This window comes from Juglans microcarpa x Juglans regia, chromosome 1S (assembly GCF_004785595.1).
Source record: "Juglans microcarpa x Juglans regia isolate MS1-56 chromosome 1S, Jm3101_v1.0, whole genome shotgun sequence".
Classification (NCBI taxonomy): domain Eukaryota; kingdom Viridiplantae; phylum Streptophyta; class Magnoliopsida; order Fagales; family Juglandaceae; genus Juglans; species Juglans microcarpa x Juglans regia.
Window position 1 is genome coordinate 19001676 of NC_054595.1, and position 21117 is coordinate 19022792.

At 38.4% G+C, this 21117-nt stretch overlaps 2 protein-coding genes and 1 non-coding gene across 4 annotated transcripts; 2 read left to right on the plus strand and 1 right to left on the minus strand.

Moving 5' to 3' along the window:
- Nucleotides 1-4319: 4319 nt before the first annotated feature.
- On the minus strand, nt 4320-6179 carry LOC121247377. The gene has a single exon (XM_041145740.1). It carries the CDS (start codon nt 6177-6179, stop codon nt 4320-4322), a length of 1860 nt encoding a protein of 619 aa, XP_041001674.1.
- A 6150-nt stretch (nt 6180-12329) lies between these two features.
- Nucleotides 12330-20318, plus strand: LOC121246728 (probable serine/threonine-protein phosphatase 2A regulatory subunit B'' subunit TON2). Of its 2 annotated transcripts, XM_041144980.1 has the most exons (12): nt 12330-12732; nt 14475-14566; nt 14858-14920; nt 15027-15125; nt 15670-15828; nt 16211-16282; nt 16423-16555; nt 17286-17350; nt 17667-17742; nt 18611-18712; nt 19231-19423; nt 19911-20318. In XM_041144980.1, the coding sequence occupies exons 1-12, from the start codon at nt 12594-12596 to the stop codon at nt 20146-20148; spliced, it is 1431 nt and encodes a 476-aa protein (XP_041000914.1). In that variant the 5' UTR covers nt 12330-12593; the 3' UTR covers nt 20149-20318. The 2 variants fall into 2 exon arrangements, with proteins under 2 accessions (XP_041000914.1, XP_041000915.1); XM_041144981.1 differs by lacking the exon at nt 15027-15125.
- Nucleotides 19665-19783, plus strand: LOC121247925. Its single transcript, XR_005937326.1, has one exon. It is a non-coding gene; the product is annotated as a small nucleolar RNA snoR104 (small nucleolar RNA).
- Nucleotides 20319-21117: the final 799 nt, after the last annotated feature.

Sequence of the window (21117 nt, forward strand, 5' to 3'; positions counted from 1 at the left end):
AATAGATATTTATATAGGACAATGCTAGGGGTCAGTATGTATTGTTTGACGTGTTGTTAGTGTATTTTATTTATTTTTTAAATATTTTAAAAAATAAAATTTCATTAATAATCACTTTATTAATTATTAAAATTTAAAAAAACTTAAAATATCTGAACGATAATTTTGAGTAGGCAAATTTATGGAACCAAGTATCATTTTCCATTTATATATATTCTGGACTATAACAGTATTGAATAAAGATTAAATAAGTGTGTTAAATGGGGTAGATATAGATAGAAGTTACTATTAGAAGCATCTATTTTGCACACATGATGTGGCATCATCTAGACCATACATCTCCCCATGTGAGTGTTGGGAACAATTAACTAAAAGCAGCTATGCAGTGAGTGCAAAGTGTGCACTGCTACAATAGCTTCTCTCTAGCATTACTCATAGTATAAAAACTAAGGGTGTTTTTAGTTGATGGGTCTCTGCCTAAAGATAAAAAAAAATCCATATTTCTACTCAAAGTCAAAGAGATTGGGAAGGAATTCGGTTTTAAAAAGATCTAAATTTTATCCGGTTAAATACAATCAAATTTATATATGAGAAAAGTTTGGGGCGGATGAGTTTAAAAAAGGTTTTCACACCAACTAATGGTAGTGTATCACATAGGCACTCCAGGAAAAAAAATGCTAGAGCCGTGTCCACCCGATCCCCTTCAACCTTCAAATCTCTTTCCCTCCCCTGCCTCATTTCATCTGCATCTCCCTCCCGCCCGATCTGCTCCCACCACGACGACGAACAAAACAAAAGGAAAAGAGGGGCGACGCCCACCTTGTTAGAAGTGAAATTGTTACTCGCACAATCACAAATGTAGCTGAGGAAGAAACCTATGTAATCAGAACTAGAATGGCACTAGCCATTGCCGTTGAAGCTAGCCCTCAAGCAATGACTCTGCTTCCCGGTGCATCACGAAAATTCTCAGTGACTCTCATTGTCAGGTTAATGACTGGAACATATAGTTTCAAAGAGGTTTTAGTGCAAGGCAGTCGAGGGCACGAGGTGAGGATCCCAGTGGTAGCCATGGGATACTGAAGATAGTTGACTTGGGAGATCATATATTGGATTAGTCAATCTGAAAATTATGGGATGTGGTGGTAATATTCTTTGTAATATGTGGGAATAAGAGGCTAGATATATTTTCTGAAATATATATATATATATATATATGTTGGATCACTGTAAAGATAACTGGTATAAGTTTGCTCGACGTTTATAGGCATTGAACAGGTTCGATTCAACATGCCTAGTTATTCTTACTTCTGGGCTTTGTAATGGCTTTTGTAATTAAATCAAGCTAGAACACTGGCAATTCAAGGAGCCAGAGACCTCCCAATGCACATGACAACAATTGGACTCTAAATTCATAATCGCATTCATCTCAAAAAATGGCTTAAATAGGACATTACAGAAACAAATTCCCTACGTGCACAGACTAGTGCGTTACAGATAACTACCCATTAACAACATAGACCTTAACTCGAAACAGCCCATTGATTAGGTCCGACTCAACTGAAATAAAGGAATTAAAAATACGAAACTACCCCTGACTAAACAAATATTACCCCTTCCCACGTAGCCCTTACATGTCCCCTTAGATTTAGGCTCATAACACAGCCTCTGTCTTCAAAAGAACTCGCCCACAAGTTCTGGATACTTTTGTCGCAGCTCTCCTAAATCCACCCAAGTTGCGTCTTCTTCATTCGATCATTTCCAATGGATTAAAGTTCGGTTCCAGCTTGGTTCCCATTCTGCTTTAATCTCCTTGCTATCACCTTCTCCGGTGCAGCCGCTAATGTCCCGTCTTCCATCATCGGTGGTAAGCTAGGACTTGGGTTTACCTGAGCACCGACCTTCTTTTTGAGGCAGGATATGTGAAATATCGGGTAGATCTTGGATTCTTGGGATAGATCTAGCTTATACGCGACTTTACCGATTCTTTGAATGATCTGAAAGGGCCCAAAATACTTCACCGAGAGCTTTAAGTTCCTCCTTACTGCTACTGTCATTTGCCGATAAGGTCTTAGCCTCAAATAGACCCAATCCCCTACGTTGTACTCCCTTTCCGTTCTGTTTTTGTCGGCATAATGTTTCATCCTGGTTTGAGCTTCTTGTAGGTTCTCATGCACTAGGGTTTGAATAAAGTCTCGACTTTTCATTTCCTCTTTGACAGCCTGTACTGCTGTTGATCCCAGCTCATATGGTAAGAGACGTGGTGGAGCGTGGCCGTAGACGACCTCAAAAGGGCTAAGCTTGGTGGATGAGTGCACAGAGGTATTGTATGACCATTCGGCTAAGGCTAGCCATCTGGCCCAATCTTTGGGTCTATCGCCCGTAAAACACCGTAAGTATCCTTCCAACCATTTATTCATTGCTTCGGTCTGACCGTCTATTTGCAGATGGTATGCTGAACTCATCAATAGCCTTGTCCCACTCATACTGAAAATTTCTTTCCAGAATTGGCTAGTAAAGATTGCATCTCTATCACTAACTATGCTTTGTGGGATGCCGTGTAGTTTGAATATATCATCCATGAATTGTTTTGCTACTACTGCTACTGTGTATGGATGTGCTAACGGAATGAAATGACTGTACTTGCTGAATCTGTCGATTACCACCATGATAACACTATATCCTTTAGACAAGGGCAATCATTCTATGAAGTCCATACTGATGTTCACCCATGCTCTGTTTGGTATTGGCAGAGGCTGTAGAAGTCCTGCGGGATTGAGGTTCTTTGTTTTGTTTATTTGGCATACCTTGCACTCTTTTATGAATTTCCTGATGTCTTTGCGCATTCCATGCCAGAAGAACTCTTGTTTGATTCTTGCGTGTGTTTTCTGGGTCCCTGTATGCCCTCCCATGGGACTACTATGATACTGATGCAACACAAATTCTTGGTAGGGCTTTAGGGTTTCCAAGTGCAATATGCCTTTATAAAATACCCATTTTCCACGGATCTAGTACTTGTGAAGGTCTAGGTCACCCTGATAGTAGCGGTTGATAAGCTGCTGCAATTGGGGATCCTGGTTGTATGCTTGTTGGAGCCCTTCCCACCAAGTAGCTTTGACCACACTGAGTGCTTTTGTTTCCCCGTAGGTGACTAGATTCTCCTGTGAGTTTGAGCCTTCATTTTCAGCAGGTAGCCTTGACAGTGCGTTGATTGCTCTATTTTCCTTCCCACTTCAATATTCCACACTAAAATCAAAGCCCAATAGCTTGACAATCCACTTTTGTTGAAATGGAGTTCCAACTCTTTGCTCTAGTAGATGTTTTAGTGCTTGTTGGTTTGTCCTTACCTTATAGTTGTGCTCCAATAAATAATGCCTCCACTTCCTAATGGCCAGAACTAAAGCCAAGAATTTTTTCTCATAAGTAGATAAAAACAAAATTTTTCCTTTTAATGCTTGGCTTAAATAAGCTAAGGGTCTCCCTTCCTGCATTAAAACAGCTCCCAGCCCACTCCCCGAAGCATCACACTCCACTATAAACGGCTTTGAGAAATCTGGTAATCCAAGAACATGAGGAGTTACCATAGCTACTTTAAGAGCTGTAAAAGCTTGAGTGGCCTCTTCATTCCAACTAAAAAAATTCTTCTTCAATAATGTAGTTAAGGGGGCTGCAATGCTTCCATAGCCTTTCACAAACTTCCTATAATAACCTGTTAGGCCTGAAAAACTCCTTAGAGCCTTAGGGTTTTTAGGTATTGGCCATTCTACTATGGCTGCAATCTTTAAGGGATCTGCCTTAACCCCTGCTTTTGAAATGATATGACCCAAATACTCCACTTCTCGACACCCAAAAACACACTTGGAAGCTTTTGCATATAACTGATTGTGCCTCAAAACCTCCAAAACAGTTTTTAAGTGAACCGCATGATCCTCAACAGACTTACTATACACAAGTATATCATCAAAGAACACCAATACAAATTTTCGGAGATAGGATCTGAATATCTTATTCATTAACCCCTGAAAGGTTGATGGTGCATTTGTAAGCCCAAAAGGCATCACCAAAAACTCATAATGCCCCTCATGTGTACGAAAGGCAGTTTTAGGCACATCTTCAGGACTCATCCTGATTTGATGGTAGCCCGACGTTAAGTCAAGCTTGGAAAACAGTTCAGCACCATGTAACTCATCTAGCAGTTCATTTATATTTGGGATGGGAAACTTATCTTTGATAGTGTCTTTGTTTAGAGCCCGGTAGTCTATGCACATGCGCCAGCTTCCATCTGCCTTCCTCACTAAGAGGACGAGTGAAGAATAGGGACTTTAGCTAGGTTGAATAATTCTAGCCTTTAGCATCTCTCTGACCAGTTTCTCAATCTCTTCTTTCTGGTAGTAGGGGTAATGATAGGGTCTTACACAAGTGGGTTTGGCTGCCTCTTGGAGCTGGATTTGATGATCATGACTCCTGGGGGGAGGAAGTCCACTTGGTTCAGCAAACACTGTTTGGAAATTGTCCAAAACAGCTTGTATGGCTGGATCTACAGGTGCCCTTCCCTTAGTATTGTCGGCCTCCATTAGTTGCAGCCAAATGCCTCTTCCTTTGACCAGGGTAGTCTTGCTCAGCGTTGGTTCCTCCTCTAGTGAGTTCTCGGGTGGCTTTAAGCCTTGCAACAATAGTTTTCGCCCTTCAATGTGAAACCGTATGCTCAAATCTGCAAAATTCCACTGGATTGTGCCCAAACTCCTTAACCAATCTACCCCAAAAAAAATATCACACCCTCCCAAAGTTAATAAATAAAGATTAGCCAAAATATCACAACTTTGCAGCCTAAGTAATACTGCCTTACAACAACCCTGGCAAGGAAAAGTCGCTCCATTAGCAACTTGGACAGCCAAGTGGCTCTCTTCCACTGGTAGCCTTATTTTTCTTACTACATTCACGTCTATAAAGCTATGTGTACTGCCAGTATCAATAAGAACTATGACTAAATTTTTTCCAATTTTTCCCACTAACCTCATAGTCTTTAGTGAGGGAACTCCTACTATGGCATATAGAGAGATGACCAGCAGTTCAGCTTGTTGTGCTATCGAAACAACCCCCATGTCACCCTGGTGGCAAGTCTCCTCCCTTTCCTCTTCCTCATAATCTTCCACTCCCAATTCCAGCCCTTCTAGCAGGTATAATTTAGGCCTGCTACACCTGTGCCCTATTTGGTATTTTTCATCACAATTATAGCATAACCCCTTGTCTCTCATTTCTTGCATTTGGCTGGGGCTTAGTCTTTTTATGGAAAAAGGGTATCTTGTAGGGGGAATTGGATTCGGTTGTGAGTTTGGTGGGGGTGCAGGAAGTCTTGGCACTGGATTTGGTCCTGGTAATTTGAGTGGGGCTGGCTTGTGGGTGTTTGGATGTGGATTGTTTTGGATATGTGGAGTTTGGTAAGGGTATTGTTTCCTACCCACCTCCTCCTCTTGCAATCGAGCCAATCCAAAGGCAGCAGAGAGAGTAGTTGGTTTGAATATGGTAACAATAATCCTCAATTCATCTCTTAATCCACTTAAAAAAGTACTTATACGAAATTCTTCACTTACCCCTGTGATTTTGTTTGACAGGATCTCAAATGTTGTTTGGTACTCTTCTACACTTCCGGTTTGCCTCAATTTAGTGAACGCACCAACTGGATCTTCATATGCCGATGGTCCAAATCTAATGCGGAGAGCTACCAAAAAGTCCTCCCAATTGGCTGCTGGACTAGACTCCATTAACCTGTAATACCATGACAACGCCTTCCCTTCCATGTGGAAAGAAGCAATCTGCAGCTTGTGGTCCTCCAGCGTTTGACAGTATGCGAAGAACTGTAGTGCCTTCAGAATCCACTCACTGGGATCCCCATCGTCAAAGCGTGGAAAATCCAACCGGAGAGTCCTCGCCTGGATCCCACCGTGCCCATCAAATAAGGGATTAGCATTTATCCTCACATTATTAGAACTCCCTTCTCCTGAACTTAGCTTAGTTGTTATCTGTACCAAGCTATCATAGTTGGATGCCAGATTATTAAGCTGCTGTAAGACTCCCTCTATAAGTGCCTCTTGTTTATCCCGTGCTTCCTTCAAGGAAGCAGTTTCTCCATGTATGGTAGTAACGATCTCAGCAAGCTGTGACAAACGTGTCCCTTCAGCCATGTCGCAGGAACGCGGCTCTGAGACCAACTTGTAATGGCTTTTGTAATTAAATCAAGCTAGAACACTGACAATTCAAGGAGCCAGAGACCTCCCAGTGCACACATCAACAATTGGACTCTAAATTCATAATCGCATTCATCTCAGAAAATGGCTTAAATAGGACATTATAGAAACAAATTCCCTACGTGCACGGACTAGTGCGTTACAGATAACTACCCATTAACAACATGGACCTTAACTCGAAACAGCCCATTGACTGGGTCCGACTCAACTGAAATAAAGGAATTAAAAATACGAAACTACCCCTAACTAAACAAATATTATCCCTTCCCACGTAGCACTTACATGTCCCCTTAGATTTAGGCTCATAACAAGCTTCATAGTCTGTATTTCATTTTTCTTTTTTCGAACACCTGTTGTTTGGTTGTTCCCAGAAACCTAAAGAACATGAGGGAAAGGACAACAAAATTGCATTTTACAATAACCAAAATTTCAATTCTTTACATTTCCTTCATTATCTTCAAGACCAAACAGATTATAATTTATGCGCGCCAAAATTATTTGCTTAGGTTCTCATGTTACTATTGTTTTGTTTTTATTATTTGTTTGCACTCTACAAAGTTTTATACGCATGAAATAACTCTCTACATTCGTTACTTGTTGGAAGTTTTTGTCAGAAGCATGAAACATATTTGATAAAATGTTTCAAACAAATGTTTTCAAATGTGTGTGTCGTGGTGGAAGCATGATTGGGCGGGAGGGAGATGCAGAGAAAGAGGGTTTTTAGAAATGAGGCTTGCGTGAAGATGAATTGAGATAGGGGAGGGTAGGGGTGATACCCGCCCCCTACGGGGCGGGGCCACCCCTCCCCCGCCCCCCGCCCCCGCATATGCGGGGGTGGGGAATTTCTCTCCGGACCCCGCCCCTGCATGGCGGGGGCGGGGTCCCCCGTCCGTTGGGCCGGGGTGCGGGGGTGGACCCCCACCCGTCCGCACCCCCCGCCCCCATACTTGGCCTTCGGCCCAGTACATTTTTCTAGACCCTAAATGGCCCAGAATCGGTTTTTGGGCCACTTTGGGCCCAGAATTCGTTTTTGGGCCATTTGAGCCCATTATTTAGATTAAAAAGTATATAGATTTAAAAACAGGAAAATATATATATATATATATATAGAATCATAGATTGAACTATTACGTTGTTAACTAATTAAGTAGTAATCATCACTAAGGCAGTAAGGCACTATGTTAAAATATTTTGTTCACAATTATACAAATTAAGAGAACTAATAAACTATTACACTATTACAAACTCCTCTAAAAGAAATAAATATTACAAATTGTACAATTAACTACTGTAGCAACATTACAATTAATTATAAATTAATAAAATCATAATTTTTCAATTTGATCAATTTGATTTTGGGGTGGAGCCGTAGCGGTGAGTTCACTGAGTGGTGAGTTATGTCGATTGCTGTGAGACTGAAAATCAAGATCATAAAAGTCAATAAGTTATAAAACCTGAAATATTAATAAGTTAAAAATAAAACAAATTAGAATTAAAAAGTTATAAAGATGAAACAAAATTTTAAATGCAAAAAACAATTATGGAAGAAATTGTGCAAACCATGATAATGGTGGGTCCAATACAAAGTCATACTGCATCGGAGGTAGCCGTAGACGTCGTCTCATGTATCACTATAAGTATTAAATTTGAAATCAAATTAATGAATACCAATTAAATGAAAATAAATAAATGAAAATAAGAAATTATAAAATGAAATTAAAATAAATACCAGATCCAAACTGATCATCACTATCCTCCTCGACGTCGGCCTTCTCATACTCAAGAACATCCAGAACATGAATTGGAGTTCCCTTGATCCAATTCTGCGTGCAAATCAAAGCCTCCACAGTGGCAGGAGCTAATGAACTCCGAAATAAATCTAATACACGTCCTCCCGTGCTAAAGGCCGACTCTGAGGCTACTGTGTTAACAGGGATGGCCAAAAGTGTGCGGGCTATCTCTCCAAGGATGGGATACTTCACGGCATTCACCTTCCACCAACTTAATATATCAAAATCTCGTGAAAATGGTAGAATCTCTGCTGCTAAGTATCTGTCTATCTCTGGCTGAGCCTCTATAGAACTCCGAAGGAAGGGGGTCTGCTCATACCTCTCACCCCACTCCAATCTACGTCTTTTCCCAACCTCGACTTCAGGAAACTGTGAGCTTAAGGCTGAGGGGGTAGGTGTAGGTGCCGCAATATTACCACCCCGCAGGGTGGAAAACTCATAAAATAATCTAGTAAGGGTTTCCTGAACCCTTGCTGCAATAAGCTCTGCCCATACTTGCCCGTACGCAAGGCCCAATCCAAATATCATGCCATCCAACTTATACCTCGGGTCAAAGACGACAGCTACATATAACAAAATATTAGCCTTCGTTAAATCTCCCCAATACTTGTCGTACTTTGTCCTCATAATCAATGACATCTCCCGCATCCTAATGTGACCACCCGCGACCATGTCATCTAATTCTTCTTTTACCCTACATATTTGCTGACATACAATATTGGATGTAGGGTACAAAGTTCCAGATAGCCTCATGGTGACATCGTAAAAAAGCCTCAAAAACTCTACAAAATTAGTTACAATTTCCCAATCATCCTCTACGGGTTTCCCCAATCCCCCGTGATCATCAAAATATTTAACATATTGGATGTCTTCGTCACCCAATAATGTAAATGCCAGCTTATATTCTTGGGCCGCCTCCAACATCAGAAATGTTGAGTTCCATCGTGTAGGCATATCAGTACAAAGGCCCCTCTTAGATGTTAGGCCCGCAGATCTCGCAACAACCTTGAATTTGTCCAACCTCGAAGGAGAAGATCTCACCCATCTCACAGCAGTCCTAACCCGAGCAATCGAGTCATGAAGATCTCTCAAACCATCAGTGACAATCAGATTCAGAATATGTGTCGCACATCTCACATGCAGACACTCACCACCCATGAGTGTCTTATTTGCCTCTCTAAGATAGGTCTTTAGATGTCCCAATGCAACATCGTTAGACGAGGCATTATCAACTGTGACTGTAACCATTCGGGTCAACCCCCACTCCTTTAGTGCTGCCTCCAAGGCCTTTCCAATTGTCTCACCCTTATGATCGGTGATTTTACAAAATTTTATAATTTTCTTTTGCAATGTCCAATGACAATTAATAAAATGCACAGTCAAAGACATATAATTAAAATTTTGGATCGATGTCCAAGTGTCAGTGGTGAGACAAACAAATTGATCCGCCAATTGACCCCTCAACTTCTCATTTTCAATGTAATAATATTTTTTTACATCCTTTACCACCGTGTGGCGAGAAGGAATATTAAACCTTGGTTCCAAGTAGCGAGAATACGCTTGGAACCCTTTCCCATCAACAATTTGAAAAGGTAGCTTGTCCATTATGACCATACGAGCTAGGTGTCTTCTACACTCATCGGGATCATACTTAGTATACCCCTTCAAAGTTGCACCCCCTCTAGTCTCATCCGCCATTTTTTTAAGTCCAATTTCTAGCCTAGATTGGCTTTTGTCTTGTAATGATCTTAATATTGGACTTTTTTTGCATTGCTCTTCTAAGTGCACCTTTAATTGTGAGGTGCCATGTTTCCTATAGTGACATCCATAAAATTTTCCACAATAGTTACACTTGGCTTGGGGGTTACTTGAGTCACCACCCTCTAGTTTGGTGAAATGACTCCAAACTATTGAAGCAGGTTTCTTGTTGGGCTTGGGGGCGGGGCAAGGTGCCGTAGGGCTAGGGGTAGGGGTTTGAGTAGGAGGGGTAGGTGTAGGTGTAGGTGTAGGGGTAGGGGTAGGGGTGCCCTCGGCCTGGAAAGGAGAGCTCGCACTAGAATCTGCTGGCATATCCATGAACTCAAGCAAACAACAAATCTGAAATTATAGAAAACATAGCAAATATATAATGAACATAAAAAAAAAATTAGAATAAAAAATTAGACCATATAATTCATCAAACAATTGTAAAAAATTTAAAGTCATAAATTTTAGGCATTAAAAAGACACATTAATTATTCAAGTTATAAAAAGACTTATAGTGGTTTTAGTTATTTTTATTGTACTATTTTAATTATTTCTCCGAACTCAAAACAGACAAATTTGAACCAACATATTAAGAAAAATGATCACATCCGAGCATATTAAATTAAATAAAGAAATTAAATACAATACAATAAAAATGAAACGTCTAGAAATCAACTCAAAATAAGGGATGAGATGTTGATATGAATGGATAATAATAATTATGGTCGCTTTACAAAAGGATGGATGTCCATATCGATAATGGGCATGCACCATAATTATTGTGTTAGTATGAATGTTCCAAATTTGTTGAGGGCTTTGTCTTGTCACCCTAAATGCTTTCTTTTTACTAAAACAACATGTTTATGCAAATTCTCTTTTGTGTTCAAATGAATTTGACATTCATAATATATATATATATATATATATATATATATATATAAATATATTTATAACTTGAAAGACTATAAGGCATAAGCATAGCAACTATATAAATTATAATGAACATAAAAAAAAAAAAGTAGAATAAAAAAAAGTACCACTTGACATTCATAATTTCATATATATATATATATATATATTTCATCTTAATTCATTATATTGAATTTCGAAATACCCTAGTGCATTTTTTTTTTTTGTTCAATTTGGTAGGGAACATCAAATTCTGTTTTTAAACCCCTAAATTAATTTTTTAAACCCCTAGTGCATAGCAATTTTAAAGATTAAACCCCTAAATTAATTTAGGGGTTTCAAAGATTAAAACTCCTAAATTAATTTAGGGTTTCGGATTGGAGCCCTAAATTAATTTAGGGCTCCAATCCGAATTAATTAGACACAATAATATTGAGATTAAAACCCCTAAATTAATTTAGGGTATTTCGAAACCCTAAATTAATTTAGGGTTTCGGATTGGAGCCCTAAATTAATTTAGGGCTCCAATCCGAATTAATTAGATACAATAATATTGAAATTCAGTGATTTACACACATTATATAATGCAAAAAAAAAAAAAAATTCACAGCACACAATTCACGGGTCACGGGAGCCATTCAAAATTTCAAAGATCAAACCACATGCACAATCTAAACTCCACAACACACAATTCACAAAATCCCATCCTCCATCTCCGATAAACCCCATCCTTCCTCCAATCTCCATTAAATATGTAAATCACAAAAAAAATTGAAGTGTCGAATTTGGGTTTCTTACCTTCGGAGATGAAGAGAGAGGAACCGGGTGCGAGTCCGAGTCGTGCGACGGGGATGGCGATGCAGATAGATGGACCGGGCGGCGACTCACGGCTGCGAGAAGTAACTCAGAGAGAGAGAGAGGCGAGAGCGAGGCTGCGAGAATGAGAACTGAGAAGAACAGAAATTGGGGCTCGGCAGAGGCAAGAAGGGGGGGTGGGTAACTAGGGTTTCAGTTTTAATTTTAAACCCAGGCATGAAACGACGTCGTTTCATGCCTGGGTTTTTTTTTTTTTTTTAATATATATGTAAATAACGTATAATATATAATATAATTATATATAATTATAATTATATATATATATAATAATATCCGGGCGGGGTATATCCGGGGCGGGGGTCACCCCAGCCCGCCCCCGCCCCCGGATGTTGCCCCAGATGCCGGCGGGTGGCCCCGCCACCCGCATCTGACGGGCGGGGTGATCCGCCCCGCCTAACGGAGGAGGGCGGAAGCGGGGCGGGGCAGCGGGGGCGGGGCCCCGCTGCCCACCCCTAGGGGAGGGAGAGAGATTCGGAGGTTGAAGAGGGGGATTGGGTGGACGCGCTCTTAACATTTTTTTTCCTGGAGTGCCTACATGGCATACTATCATCGACAGTGTGAAAACTACTTTTAAAACATCTGACTCAAGCTTTTCTCTTTATATATTATTAGGTTAGTTTCGTAAGTATTCAATTAAAATAATTTAAAAATAATATGTCAATTATAATAATTTTGGGGTAAAGCATATAATAATAATTATAAAGGTAAGAAGCGTATTTATAATTTACCTTTATAATTATCGCCAAATATATAACCAACCTTTAGCACGCGTGGGAAGAATCGAATCTAAAACGCGGAAACGGAAAAAGGTAACCGTGGCCATCCGTAGCACCTTGGCGAGGAGTCGAAATCAGACAAAAGTTTGCTCTTCTCCCCTGCGTGGGGGCTCACAGATCGGAGGGCTCCAAGAACTGGGGCTTTTCTAAGTAATGCACGCGGTTCTAGTGCTGTAATAATCGTAGATTTGCTCTCAAAGTGAACGCAGAGCTGGTCCCAGTCGAGTCGGGAACTCAAAGTGGGTGACTCAGCCATGTACAGTGGGTCCAGTGATGGCGAGAGCCACGAGGCCGTGCAGAGGAGGATCCCGCCGGCTGCTTCAATGCCTTGGGTCCGAAACCTTCGCCGGTTCATCGGATCCGGTGACGGACTCGGATCAGAAGCCTTGATGGGTGCGTATGCTCTGTCTCTGTCTTTCTATCTCACTTTTTTTTTTTTCCTTTGTCGAAATTTGGTTGGTAATTAGGTTTTTTTCGTGAATTCCTTTTTTCTGTCTGGTATGCAAAATTTTCGAGTATGATATTTAAATGTCGTTTGTGTGAATGTGTTTGTGTGTGGTAGCCAATTGTATTTGGAGCCGGTGACTCCTATAAACTGTGTTTAGTCTGCATTATTTTTTTTTGTCGGTTTATTTTTTCCACGAAGGTTTAGAAGTGGTGCGGAAGATGAATAGGTTTAAGTTATCAGAGAACTTCAATTAGCAACTGAGGGCAACATCTGTGGGGTTGGGGAGAAAATGGAGGACGATCTTGATTATTTGGATAGTTTTCATTTGGGACCGATTAAAAAAAAAAAAATTGGTTAGTTTTCTTTGGGAGCTGAAGTAATGGGCACATGCTCAGCCGAGCCCAATACGACCTTTTGGCTTAGGTCAATCAGGTCTTTCAACTTGTAAAAATGCTGTATGAGAAAACGAAAAATGGTGCACTACGTTTTTCTTTTACTCTTCTTTCATTAAAAATGTTTGGATTAAGAATGACAAGAGGAAAGTTTTCTGATGACATGAAACCTCACAAAGGCTGGATTCTTTGGACCCACCCATGGAGAGTCTCTGTTAGGATGCTAAGAGTATCTCATATGATCTGAATTTATCTGTGAATAATAGTGAGGTAAGATGTTTGAGTGGGTTTTTATGGGTCGCTTAAGATGTATTTGGATGTGTTTGGGTGTGTGAAGTAGGTTAAGATATGTTTAACTTTTTTATGGGAAGTTGAAAAAGTAGTGGGTTCCATCAATGATTGATTTGTTGTTGTATGGAATAATAATAATAGTCCCATTAATGAACATTGCTGAGTTAAGATGAAAAAAGTGAGGTTATTTTAGATGAAATAAGTTGTGTGTATTTGGATGGAGAGTATATCCATCCATACGAAACTATCTCAGATGATTTGAGATCACCTTTGCACTCAAACGGGCCCTAAATCCCAGATATAAGATCCCACCTGCTAGAACCATATATTAAGTAATCGAGGGGAACTATTGGTGCGGGATCAAATCCAGGATGTAGTGTATGAGTCTACAGCTCATCCCAAGCCCGACTTGGTGAAGCAGCCAAAGCCCTTCCCAAACTTATGCAATGGTATTTTTTCTCTTGGCATAATTTTACTAGAGTAGCCCACTGTATTATGTGATCATCAGATTTTAGTTTGCCTTTTGATGTTTTTAATACGTATCTTATAGTTCCCTTATTATATTCATGATGGCTTATTCTTTTTTTTGATAAATAAATAAATTATATTAATCAAAGAATTTGTGATACCCCATATGATATGGATAAGGGTAGGTGGTGTATGGGATCCCACATTGTTTGGGAAGGAGAAGTTCTTGCTCTTTATAAGGTTCCAATGAGGCTCCAATTGTATCATTGTTTTGGAGTATAGGCCATGTGGTTTGGGTCTTCTATTGGGGCGTTACAGAATTCATGATAGCTTATTCATGATGGCTTATTCTTTTTTTTGATAAATAAATAAATTATATTGATCAAAGAATTCATGATAGCTTATTCATGATGGCTTATTCTTAGTATGCCGATACATCAGTTGCAGACTTGATTTCCACTCCTTGATATCAAAATGTGCATTTCCTTTTGATTTGACTATTTAACTTGGTAAATTTTGTTTCTCTTCCTTTGTAGAGCTTGAAACGAAGAGAATCTTGCTTGATATATTTAAAGAGAAGCAACAAAAAAGTGCTGAAGCTGGCACAATCCCAAGTTTCTATAAGAAGGCACGTGCTAGACTTGTAGCTCTTATTTTGAGTTTGAAAGATCTTTTATTAAGATGGATAAGGACTAAATATGAAGGGGTTTAATTCATTTCTTTATTTCTTGGTGCATTTGTTCATTAACAGACAAATTTATTTGATATGAAAAAACTGGTGACAAGCTTTTCTCAGACTGCATTTGAAATTTTTTGTACTCTGTTTTTGGACTATTCTTTTTTTTTTTATATACCCTTTTATATTGTACTATTGTCTTTCATTTTTTTTACTCTGATGTGTTTTTCCCTCTGGGTTTAGAAACCTGAAGAAGGATCCATTAGCCACAGGGTTCAGAGGCTGGCAAAGTATCGATTTTTAAAGGTATGTTCCACATCTTCCCGTCTAGCTTGCTAATAGTTTTTTAGTTTTTACTGATCAAGTATTTGGTGATTTGCTTGACTGGTGACATTATCTCAACATTTTGCAGAAGCAATCTGATCTATTGCTTAATGCTGATGATCTAGATGCAATGTGGTTTTGTCTAAGAGAAAATTGTGTAATTGATGATGCTACTGGTGCGGAGAAGGTCTATATACTCATCATCTTTGTAGTACTTAGTTATGCATTTATTTATATATTTGCTGGAAAGAAAATCATACGTGTAATTCATCTTTTTTCCCCTCCTTCCCTAAGTTCAGGATGTGGATTTTTTCTTTTCAAATTTATATCCTCTATACTCCTAAATCATTGGTTTATAAGTAATAAAATCTCTATTAATAAAATCATTGTTACCATCAGAATGGTATAACCCACTTCACCTGAACTTCTTACATATAGAAGATTTAGTTGCAATAAGACCTTAGTTTCTGCTAGCTTCAAGCTGGGAACCCAAGATTTTAAGTAATTTTAGTTGGTTGCCATTAGTCATGATTTTAGATTGTTACCTACAGTTCAAGGGAAACCTCCTCCTCTATGTCATTTGACTGACTTCTGAGCTACTTCAGCTTTGTTATTGTTTTATATGTCATGTAGCAATTCTTGGCTTTATTTCATGTCAGAAAAGTTTTTCAAGCTGTGTATTCTAGTATTATACCGATGCTAATACATTTTGTTGCTTTGTTTTCTTGTAGATGAATTATGAAGATTTTTGCCACATTGCCTCTGTATGTACAGAGCAAATAGGGCCCAAATGCCGACGCTTTTTTAGCCCTTCAAATTTCATGAAATTTGAGAAAGATGAGTCGGGAAGAATTGCCATTCTGCCATTTTACCTTTATGTGATGCGCACGGTGGGTATTGTTCTTAGATGCCAAATGCATAGTATGATTTTGCTTAGGTACTGGAAGTTGTTTTTGATAAGTAGCAGAATTGAATTTCCATGGTTGTACGTCATTTAACTTTACTTTCTTGGTGAGGATTCTGTTTGTGTACTCTTTTTGATGAGGCATATGATCTATGTGGTTCATTCTACGTGTTGTACTGGAACTGTTGAATGGGTGTAGGACTGTGAGTCTTAACCATTTCTATTGCTAAGTTGAAACATGCAGTAGATTGTGTTGATTAGGCTGTATTTTTTTGACAAAGATTTCTCTTTCTCTCTCTTCCCCCCCCCCCCCCCCCCCCCCCCCCCCCCCCCAACAACTAATGTGACCTTTCTTTGTTGTTCTTCAGGTATCGCTTACACAGGCCCGAATCGATATGAGTGAACTTGATGAGGATTCTGATGGTTTTCTACAAGCTCATGTATGATTTCTCAACATTGTTGGGTCTTCAGTTGTTTAAAATGAATTATTGGGTCCTTCTGTTATATGATCAATATAATTCAATGTCAGCTTATTTTTTACCATTTTCTATAATCCATGAATATCCGGTTCTTCTTCCAGGAAATGGAAGCCTATATACGAGGCCTTATTCCTAATTTGGCACAATTACGGGACATGCCTGCTGCCTTTGTTCAAATGTATTGCCGCATAGCAGCACACAAATTTTTCTTCTTTTGCGATCCTCATAGACGAGGTTTGTTGCATATCCTTTAGCCACGAAATTGAGTTGATGTTCTATTGTCTGATTGTCCCATTTTAAGAAGCAATACCCATAGATTTTTTCCTGTTGAGTGAATCTGGTACTGATGTTTGATTCTTAGTTGCAATTATTTATTCTCCTCGGTACAGTTTGGTAAACATTATATGTCTGCACATTTACTTTAGTTTGATGTATCTTACATCTTTGACTCTATAATTTGGGATAAGAAGTGAAATATATCTGCATAAGGATGAAGTTGAGTATTAGGAAATTAAATCCCTTCAAATGAAATGTTTCATACCTGAGCATGTTGGGGCTGTGTGAAACTTTTTTGATGAGTAAATACATTTTATCATTTAACAATGAGAGGGCTTGGGTCTTGGGGGAAAATTATAATTTGTCTCTTTGACAGCATGAGGTGAGTTGTGAGAATGCAGAAATAATGGCGTGAGATAATGTTGTTTCTGTGGTGGTAGAGAATATAGCCGATATGAAGAAAAAAAAAATGAAAAAAATGTATAATTTTACACATATTTTAATTTACTGAGTATAAATAAGTTGGCTAAATACTTAAAACAGATATGGTTGGGTTATCATGATAATATGTCTGGTTTGGCAATTTTTATTGTCGATAAGTTATTTTCACTGATAAATTTTTGTGCAATTTTCATAATGTTTCTGGCCCTTGTGCTTGCCAATAATATATGGCTGATTTTTCTTTCAGGCAAAGCCTGCATTAAAAAAGTGCTGCTAAGTAACTGTCTCCAGGAACTAATGGAACTGCACCAGGTAGATTGTGTTTAGCCTAATATTTCTGTAAGAAGAATGCCAGTGAAAGCCTTCTGTGGCTTGCTTCTCTCGATCTGTGAGAAGTTTTTGGCAACAAATTACTTGTAAAAAAGGGTTTTTGGAAACAAATTTGCTTGAAACTTTTAGTTATGATCTTTACTTAGGGATGGAAGCAGTACATATTTATGTGGAAGAAACTGCTGAAATTTTTGTTACCCATTCGTGTTGATGGATGGAAAGAGATTTGAAGCTGATTTTTTTTAATAAGTAGTTGAAGTTGAAACTAAATTTATCTTCTACATTTTATCTATGTTAGGAAAGCGAGGAAGAAGTTACTGACACTGAGCAAGCTGAAAACTGGTTCTCCTTGACATCTGCTCAACGCATATGTGGTGGGTGTTTTGCATGCTGAAGTTCTGATATTTGCTATTTCCTGGTTTCAGTTTGCTCCCTCTTTAGCTGTTGTCTAAATGATCTTAATTGTAGATCATGATTTTACACTGATTCAGTAGGTTGCTGAAGTGCATATTTGACAATTAATATTGTTTTCCCTGGATAAAGTTCTTTACCTTGGTATTATTTTGGATCTATCTGATGATTTTTATTGAGAAGAAGAATAAAAATAACGTGTGACAATTGGCAAGTTAAAGATTAATGGTCAGCAATCATTACCAATGTACAGGAGCCTTTTTATGTTGTCTTACTTTAGTGAACTTCATTACGGTGTTATGTTCAATAAATTATATTAGCTGCATTCATTGCATTACGGTGGTATGTGACTTTCTAGCCTCGTGGAGAGGTATTCGGGGCAACCCTCAAATTGCATCCATATGGAAAATGGTACCTATATGTCTATGGTGGTGCATTTGGAGGGAGAGGAACGCAAGAAGCTTTGAAGATCAAGAGTGATCGATAGAAGAGCTTAGAAATTTGTTTTTCAATACCTTGCATCATTGGTTGATTGTAATTGATTTCTATGGCATGTCTTTTCATGAATTCCTTGTATCTCTAAATTAGCACGCATAGGCATTGTTCTTGTATATGTCCTGTAGACTTGGGCTTTTTGCCTCCTTTTGATCAATAAAATTTTGTTTACCGATCAAAAAAAAAAGAAAAAAAAGAAAAAGAAAAGAAGCTTCTCTCATTAGCAGCATGCATGTTGCGGTTAATCTTGGAATTGATGTTATGATGTGTTTAGAGTGATTAAAACTTCTGCCGTTGGGATCATGTGGCTAACTGCACCCTCATTCTTTTGTGCAGACATGTTTCTTGCCCTTGATAAAGATATGAATGGAACATTGAGCAAGCAGGAGCTTCGAGAGTATGCAGATGGGACACTGACTGAAATTTTCATTGAAAGGGGTAGGAATCAACACCCTTTTCTGCACTGTTTCCCTTTCTTACTTTTTGAAAGTGGATGCCAATTTTTAAAATGTCCTTGTTTGTTTTACTGAAAAAGGCTATAATCCTTGACAAATAATCTCATATAGGTCTTGCCCTCCGTCATTGCTGCTTTGTAGTTTGACCATTGTGTGATGGCCTTCTATTAAGATGTGCATTATAGACTCAAACAGTAGCTCTTTATTTTGGAAATTGGGATGATTGAGAACTAAATGAAATTTAAATAGAAGAAATGTCCATAACATGTCCCAAAAAAAGGTCCTACCAGAAAAATATGTTGAAAAGTTATCTCCCTATACAAAATAGAGGGCACCAAAACATATCCTAAGATCCTGGATAGCTTTACATTTCTTGCTACATCAAACACTACATCTGCAAACACACACACACACACACACACACACACACATTTATATATATTTTCATTTTGTTTTCAGTTCCTTTTATTCATTCCTTGCAATTGATATGCTTTTGAATAGTATTTGATGAGCATGTTCGCCGTGGAAAAAGTGGTGGAGGAAATGCTAGGGAGATGGATTTTGAAAGCTTCCTGGACTTTGTACTGGCCCTAGAAAACAAAGACACTCCAGAAGGTTTAACTTATTTGTTTCGGTGTCTTGATCTTAATGGAAGGGGTTTCCTTACTACAGCCGATATTCACTCTCTATTCAGGTGAGAGACCTCTTCTGTTGTGGGTGATAATCTCGCTCACTTATCTATCTGGTGTGCTTTTCTTGGTTGTCGTTAACAACTTATATATATATATATATATATATATGTACACTTATAAAAAAAAAAAAACTTTTATATATACACACACACACACACACACACACACACACACACACACATACACATACAATTTCCCCTCCATTTTCTGAGCAAACCAAGTTAAAGCCAAGTATGGAAAAAAGGGAAGCATCCAAAGCTGAGAGATGTTTCCTTATACAACCTTCAAACAGAAGACCTCTTTAGTTTCCAGCTTGTTCTACTAAAGCAAGTTATGCACTTGTCAAATTACCAGAGACATGAGTCCAGATATCAGACCCAGGAATTATTGAAATTATGGTTTACCTATTAAAATCTAATTATTATTGGTTTTATAGCATGTGAGTAGCATTTTGATTTACCTTCATTGCTTTATGAAAAATTAAAACAGGGATGTACACCAGAAATGGATCGATGGCGGGAACTATGAATTGTGCATCGAGGATGTAAGGGATGAAATTTGGGATATGGTAAAACCAGCAGACTCGCTGAGGATTACACTGGCGGATCTACTCAATTGCAAACAGGGTGGGACTGTAGCCAGCATGGTTATCGATGTTCGTGGTTTCTGGGCACATGACAACAGAGAAAATCTTCTCCAAGAAGAGGAAGAGCCAGAAGAAGAATGACATGTAAACTGCCCCTGCACTAACATAAAACTGGTGTCTGAATCCGACTGTAATATTAATATCGTTATAACTATGATGCGTTTCTGCTCTTCTTTCTAATTGTAGATTTTTCTATGTACGTTAATGTTTTTCTTTTTAAGCAACTGAATATATTAATGTGGTTTTCATTAGTGTGAAACAACCTCAGTACAGAAACATGTGAATCCCAATCAATGCTAAACTTCATCAGCACATCAAATAAAGGAGAGGGTTCCATTGAACAAGAAAAAAGGCCCCTAATAAAGTTTCCAAAGGAACAATCTGCACTACATCCATATGCTAAGCATATTAGGCTTTAATAAAGCATTTTACTCAAATAATCAGTGCGAAAACTTTACAATTGACAGCAACAGCCTCATTAACTTGTATGACAGGAAATCTGCATAAGAATTTCTATGAACTTAACAAGCCAGATTTAAGAGAAAAGAATCCATCATTTTTAAGCATCCATACCTGTTGATCAGTGCATCGCTCAAGCTCTAAATCATATTTTGAAAATTCTTGCATGCAATATTCTAAATTACTAAAAGAATTAATCTTTTCATCAGTCACTATTACCCCACATCCTATGAAAAAAAAAAGAAAAAACTGTTAGGTGTAAGATGTGGGGGTGAATAAGCTATCAGCTTTACTAGCCACTATTGCTATACCCAATACCATTGAGCCATGTCTGTTTAATGTCTTTGTCTAGACCCGATTTATTATAAGCGTAATTCATATCTTATAAACTTTCCATAAATTCTCTCTTTCCAAAAGAATTCATAACTTCCAAAATAATACCCAAAATTAATATTAATAATAAATAAAATATATATTATTTTGAAAATTTTTCCAACAAAAATGGATTTTTATCCACCACATTATTCAAATAGCACCAAGAAAGTTTCCTTGACAAGGAAAAGTAGGTATGGCAATGGGGGATGACCCTAT